This window comes from Triticum dicoccoides, chromosome 6B, assembly GCF_002162155.2.
Source record: "Triticum dicoccoides isolate Atlit2015 ecotype Zavitan chromosome 6B, WEW_v2.0, whole genome shotgun sequence".
NCBI lineage: Eukaryota > Viridiplantae > Streptophyta > Magnoliopsida > Poales > Poaceae > Triticum > Triticum dicoccoides.
In genome coordinates, this window is record NC_041391.1 from 272,848,323 (window position 1) to 272,855,655 (window position 7,333).

Sequence of the window (7,333 nt, forward strand, 5' to 3'; positions counted from 1 at the left end):
TGAATTGAGTTCTTGAACATGCATTTTGGTAGCATTTGCTTGCTCTTTTGAGTATAATATATAGTTACTCAAATTGAATTTCAATTTTGTATTGTATACATCATGGCAAACATTGACAAATATGCAAGGAATTAACTTGGAACAATTGCTGTTTTGCAGTGAGAGGAGCAACCAAAAACTTATGCATATTTTGGCCACAATCATTGCTAGAACTATGCGCACTTTAAACTATTGCAATCAAGATAGCCAAGAACTACAGGCATATTTTGGAAGAAACCGTTTTAGAAACTGCGTATGGTTTTTTTTCCTAGGAATTTTGTGTACTTTGAGATACTCCCTCTGTATCAAAATATAAGACGCTTTTTGGTCTAAAAACATCTTATATTTTGATACAGAGGGAGTATTTTCCATTTCTGTGTCTGAATGACACTGAACACTTGCTCAGCTTCAAGTGGCTATCCATCTAAGCATCCTTTGGTGTATTCTTTAGATATAAATCAGCTTTTTTGCAAGAGCACGCTATGTTGACTGTATGTCCTTTGCTTTCAAGCATTGGTGTTCTAGTGTTAGTGCATCACATCTTTCAGTGCATCACATCTTTCAGATGAATTCACAAGTCGGCAGACATGGTAGTGCTGAAGAAACATGTATATGAATTAGGAAATGAAGTAACAATTCAGCTTCAGTATATCAAAATCCTAGCATGCCAAGGAGGTAAAAGGGGGATTAAAAATCAGCTAACTAATACTGTAACTTTGAGGAAGAGTAAACATAAACATGCAATGCAACTCCCCAGATTGCAGTAGTGCCCATACTAGACACACCACTAGTGTGATCTTGACTCACGTGGCCGAAGTTGGGACTTCAACCCAAGTTTGCCCATAGATAGTTATGCATGATCAATCAGGATACACTGTCACTGAAGTAGATTTAACAAGGAACATCAAATTGGTACTGAAGTAGGCAATACATAAGCTCATATATCGCAGTTTTCTGCTACTTCAACTCACATACTTAGGAGAAATACCTCAATTCAGAGAAGCAGCAGATGGAAATACTAATGCTAGTGGAAAAAGAACACTGGCCAGTCTTCACAAGGCACACTCCAGCAACCTAAAGATAACCCAGGGGCTTGAATTGGCCAGAGCTGTCTCGCATTTCGAAATAGGTTGGCATATAGCAGAGGCAGAGGAAAGGGTCATCACATGAGAAGTCGGATCCTCTCGAGAGGCTCCATGCAGTAGGAAATTTACTGAAGGTGAGTTGCAATTTGTGGCCTCCACTGGCCCATTTGGCATCCTCCAGAGCTTTCATCTTGATAGCGATCTGTAGAGGCACATCATACCTTCCAAACTTCAACTCAACCACCATCCGCTCCAGCACCTTTGCATTCTCGGCAATGAACATGAGAAAGGCAAACTCATTCTGATGCCCATGGTACTCACGGAAAACAATACTTTTGAGGCGCGATCGGATGCACTCAATCATACCATTCTCCTGCCAGAACTTGAGACGGAGATTGCCAGTGGGTTCATGAGTTTCCCCAGACTGCAAAAAGATATTGACGCATAGTTGAGCTTTATGTGATGACATATAATACAGGAGTGATGTGCTGCTATCCCATGATGATCAGGCAATTGAAAAATTAATGAATGATAGGAAAAGGTTGGTTTTACCTCGATAAGAAGATTCTCGACGTTCGGAAAGCACATGAGGAAGCTACGCAGCATCTTGACTTCATTGTGGATTCCAAAACGTAGACTCAATGCTAACATCTGGACACTGGGGACAATCGTGCTTGGGCTTGCCTGTGTACTAGCCTGTAACGCACCAAATGAACATAAAACTGATCACACATCATTCGCATTTGCTGATCGATAGGCAGACACGCTTATAGACAGTTGTTGATTGCATCCATCACCAAAACAAACAAATGGAACTCAGAGATGGGCTGGCAGAGAAATAGTGCTACCTTGATGGTGGTGTTGCCAATCTCCAGCACCTGCCTTCCTGGCCGTAGGTATCCCAGCAAACGCAGCTGTGGAGCATGGCCAATCTTGACTCTAGCACTTGTTCTGCTCCTGGCCATGCTAGAGTGGCCGCGGCTTGAGGTGTGCCAGATGAAGAGACGCTCAAGGAGTGGGGCGTCCACCACGGCGACCTCCTCCACGTTGGACACGCAGAATTGCGCGCACCGTAGGCTCTGACTGGCAAGACGAGCGTGCAGTTGGGTCTGGTTTCCAACGACCGCGAGGATCTCCAGCACGGGGCTCGCGGCGAGCACGAAGTCGAGATCCTTGTCCGTCACGATGACGCACCCGAGGACGAGCTCACGCAGATTCGGGAAAGCAGCACCGCGCGGGAGGGTGGGGTAGAGGCGGGTGAGAGAGACGCAGCTGAAGAGCGCGACTGGGAGGCACACGCCACGGGGGAGGGGCCACGGGCGGTTGATGAGGACGAGCTCGCTGACGCCCTTGGTGGCGAGGAGCTGGACCCAGCGCGCGAGCACGCCGCGGTCGGCGCGTTCCAGGAAGCTGCAGGTGAGGCTGACGAAGGTGAAGTTCCCCGGGTGCGCCTCGAGAGCTGCGGAGACGGCGCCGGTGACGGCGCGAGAGACGGCCCCTGCGCGCCCGGGCCGGGCCCCGGCGCACGCCGCGGGGAGGAGGTGGGTGTCGACGAGGACGAGCGGGGTGGAGCGCCAAAGATGGCGCCAGCGTGAGGACAGCACGGCGGTGCGCGCGCCGTCCTTGGCGGGGAGGCGGGAGACGACGCGGCGGAGGAGATCGTCGGGGAGAAGGCTGAAGCGGTCGACGCCGTCGCCGTCATCCGCAGTGGTGCAGGAGAGGGAGCCGGAGGTGGAGACGGGAGACTTGAGGAGGAAGGAATAGATGAATTTGAGCACCATGTTTTTGTAGGGGTCCAGCGTCTCCGGATCCAGCCCATGCCGCATGTCCATGGGAACGCCCGGCTCCTCCGTGCCGGGGAAGTCGGTTCGGAGGAGTTGCGGGTAGCACCAGCGCGTCTGCCTAGCCATGGTGGCCGCCGCGCAACGCCCGTCAAGGAGGAGGAGGAGTAGGGTTTGGGGGTTTGGTGCTTCAGGCCGGCATTTGGGGTATTTTTTTCGAAGAGGAGGAAGAGGTGCTCCGGAGCAGTGACCGTGTGGAAGCAACTTTACCTCAAAGCAAAACTGGCCGAACGGGTCGTGCTAGCTGGGCCGGCCGCTTCGAGCATCTCCAACAGTCGCCCAACACGCGGCCTGCTAAAAATGTGTTTTCAGCATGTCAACTGTCTGTTTTGGCGCGGCGGGGAGCACTGCCTTCAGCGGCCGCTGTAACTTTAGCACGCACGTAGCTCTAGCAGGTGCGCTAAAATGTACAGCGCGCTCTCGCACAACAACATATGCGCTTCAAACACAAGCAAGAAGATCAGACACAAACAAAATAAATCAACAATAAATAGTTCAATTTCGTTATTACAACTCAAATAAATAGTTTATCTTTCAATACAACAAATAGTTCAACAATACAACATCACACGCACAAATCATCAATGAGATCCTTCTAAAGATCATCATGCGTTTCGGGACGTCGAATGACATGATAAGAGGCAAGAAAATGGGTCACCCTTCAGTCCTCCGCCGCACTCGCACGGGATGTCCCAAGAGCTCATAGTGAGATTAGTCTACATTTTGGCCACGCTCATTCTCGATAATCATGTTGTGCATGATCACACAAGCGTGCATGATGTACCAAACATCTTTTGATCCTAAAATCTAGCCGGTCCTCTCACAATAGTAAATTGGGCTTGCAAAATCCTAAAAGTTCTCTCAACACATTTTCTAGCCGCCGCCTGACCATTGTGGAAATCAAGATTTTTCTTACCTTTTGGTATTTTCAACGGCTTCACAAATGTTTGCCACTTTGGGTAGATGACATCCGCAAGATAGTAGGCATAGTCATATGTACGGCCATTTGCTACAAACTGCACAGGTGGCAGTTCACCATTTGCAATGTTACTCATCAATGATGACCGGTTGACAACATTGATGTCATTCAAAGATCCAGGCATTCCAAAAAAAGCATGCCAAATCCAAGTCTCTTGATCGGCCACCGATCAAGGATTATAGTGAAACCCTTTTTTTTTGCCGTGGAATTGCCCATGCCATGCCTTAGGACAATTCTTCCAACTCCAATGCATACTATCTATTGAGCCAAGCATACCTGGGAAGCTGCGAGCTTTGTTCATCTCCAATAGCCTTGCGGCGTCTTCAGCATTGGGAGATCTTAAATACTCCTAGCCAAACACTTGCATAATTCCGACTGCGAAGCGCTTGACACGCATAATGGCTTGACTCTCACCCATGGCCAAGTGATCATCAATTATATCAGCGGGGATACCGTATGCCAACATACGCAAAGCGCATCTCACCTTCTGAAAGGTGCTATGCCCGAGATCTCCAGCGGCATTCCTCGTTTGCTGAAAAAGCCGGTCATGGCTCGCTAGTTTCTCTGCAATGCGCCTCAACAACTCGGTGCACATCCTAAACCGGCGACGAAAGTACGACTCGGGCTATGTGGGATTCTCCACAAAATAGTGTGTCATCAATCTGTTGTGGACATCAATCCTATCCCTTGAAATTGTCTGCCGACCCATAACAGAACCACCGTGCTTCGGTTTTTTATTGATGTGCATAGCTAGGATCATTGCAAGATCCTCCTCCTCTTCAATATCAAATTCTTCTTAATGTTCAATTTAAACTAGGCTATAAAAACTACAAACAACATGCACCAATTTCATGTAAAAAATATGAAGTTGAAGCAATACATACCTTGCGGGCGTTTTGTCGAACACCTTGCGGGCACCGAGCGGCAGTGGGCGGCCGAGCGCTGTTCCTCGGAGAACTGCCGCACGCGAGGGGCGGCGGTGACTAGAGGGAGATGGAGGAAGCCGCGACGGCGCGGGGATAGGCCGGTGAAGCGCTGGAACGATCGCCAGAAGAAATGGGGTGGCGCGGGCGGTGCCCCCAGCGGATGGATGGGGTAGGTGGAGTTGCGAGCGAGCGCTCGAATGTCCAGCGCGCGGGAGCGAGCGCTTGAGTGTCCAGCGCGCGGGAGCGGGCGCATCAAATAAACGGCGCGCGATGGCGTTTCGGCCCGCACGCTCAACTAGATATGCCGCCCGCGCGGTTTTTTTGTCTTCAATGGTACGCCCGGAGCGGTAGGGCGCGCGCAAAAAACACTAATTTTTCAGGATGGCCGTTGGAGATGCTCTATAGCACGCAACGCATGCACGGCACAAAAAAATGTTTTTGGCATGTACGAAAATATAGCGTGAAAACGAAAACAAACAAAAGAAAAAAAAATGGAGAACTAACATGGAGAAAACCGAAGAAAAATGAAGCAAAAAAAAGAAAGGAAAAAACCAATAAAACTATGAAACGGGGAAAAACTAGTGGAAATCTCGCTTGTGTTATCTCAAGTAATGCGTGCCTTGCACTTTGTCATAAGTTGGATGCTAGCTCCTTGGCTAGCAAAACAGCCTACCGTTGGGGGAGACCAGGTATGGAATCCCTTGTTAGCTTTCTTTTTCTTCGCTTATTAGAATTTTAGCGTTCGTGAGTGGGCCGGCCCATTTGAGCGCGCGTCGTGATTTCCTTCAGCGAGCGCGAGCAATCGTCACGCTTAAAGTGAGAAATAGCTCTCGCGCAATAAAAGAGTAAGCGTGTGTTAGAGCATCTCCAACAAGCGTGCTAAAATTTTTTTACAGCATGAAAATAACGTCTTTTTGCGTGCAGCAGGGCGCTGGCTTCAGCGTCCGCTGTAAAATATGGCGCGCGCGAGCAGCTCCAGCAGATGCGCTAATTTACAGCGCGCGAGCAGCCGGCGGTTGTAAATATGATTTTTACATGTCCATTTGACAATATGATGATGTTTCAAATATTAAACAAATGTGCAAACTAAAGAAATAGCATAGTTCAAAATCACCCCACCAAGTTCATGACAGATAAGCTTTTTTTTCCTTCGCATATTAGAATTTTAGCTTTCGCGAGTGGGCCGGCCCGGTTGCGTGCGTCGCAATTTTCCTTCAGTGAGCGCGAGCAATCGTCTCGCTTAAAGCGAGAAATAGCTCTCACGCAATAAAAGAGTAAGCGTGTGTTAGAGCATCTCCAACAGGCGCGCTAAAACTTTTTTACAGCGTCGAAATACCATCTTTTTGGGTGCTGCAGGGCACTGGCTCCGGGGCCCGCTGTAAAATATGGCGCGCGCGAGCAGCTCCAGCAGGTGCGCTAATTTAGACAGCGCGCGAGCAGTCTGCGCTTGCAAATATGATTTTTACATGTCCATTTGATAATATGATGATGTTTCAAACATTAAACAAATATGCAAAATAAAGATATAGCATTGTTGCACGACATAGTTCAAAATCACCCAACCAAGTTCATGACAAATAAGCTTTATTTTTTCGTCGCTTATTAGAATTTTAGTGTTCGCGAGTGGGTCAGCCCAGTTGCGTGCGCGTCATGATTTTCCTTCAGCGAGCGCGAGCAATCGTCTAGCTTAAAGCGAGAAATAGCTCTCGTGCAATAAAAGAGTAAGCGTGTGTTAGAGCATCTCCAACAGGCGCGCTAAAACTTTTTTACAGCATCGAAATAGCGTCTTTTTGCACGCTGCTGGGCGCTGGCTCCAGCGGCCGCTGTAAAATATGGCGCGCGCGAACAGCTCCAGCGGGCGTGCTAATTTGCAGCACGCGCGAACAGCCGGCACTTGCAAATATGATTTTTACATGTCCATTTGACAATATGATGATGTTCAAACACTAAACAAAATGTGCAAAATAAAAACATAGCATAGTTCAATTGCATGACATAGTTCAAAATCACCCAACCAAGTTCATGACAAATAGAAGTTCACATAAACAAATGGCACATCAACAATCATGCCACATCATCATTGTCCTCTTCTTCGTCTGATTCTTCCTCCTCATCCGAAGACGATTCTTCCTCCTCCTCTTCATTTTCAAACGCCGCATCGTCATCGGGAGCTCGGATGGTGTTCGCAAGATCTCCAATGGTATCATGCGAAGGTATATGAGGCACACTGGAAGACATGCATCCACCATGTCACCCGGAGAGGTCGCGGGTGTAGGGAGGGGTTGGCGGGATGTCAGCTCGGCCTTCCATCGGTCGAATTTCGCAAGTAGCAGCGTGGGGCGGGGCGACCGGAGAGGTTGGCGGCACTTGGATGTGGGCGCTCGAATGTTCAGCGCGTGGGAGCGGCTGCACAAAATAAGCGGCGCATGATGGTGTTTTCCTCCGCATGCTGAACCCGTTATA

At 48.7% G+C, this 7,333-nt stretch overlaps 1 protein-coding gene across 1 annotated transcript; it reads right to left on the bottom strand.

Moving 5' to 3' along the window:
• Positions 1-971: 971 nt before the first annotated feature.
• On the bottom strand, positions 972-3,034 carry LOC119321092 (putative FBD-associated F-box protein At5g56440). The gene is made up of 3 exons (XM_037594927.1): positions 1,973-3,034; positions 1,677-1,820; positions 972-1,548 (listed from the first exon to the last, which is right to left on the bottom strand). The coding sequence occupies exons 1-3, from the start codon at positions 3,032-3,034 to the stop codon at positions 1,114-1,116; spliced, it is 1,641 nt and encodes a 546-aa protein (XP_037450824.1). The 3' UTR covers positions 972-1,113.
• Between the last annotated feature and the right edge of the window lie 4,299 nt (positions 3,035-7,333).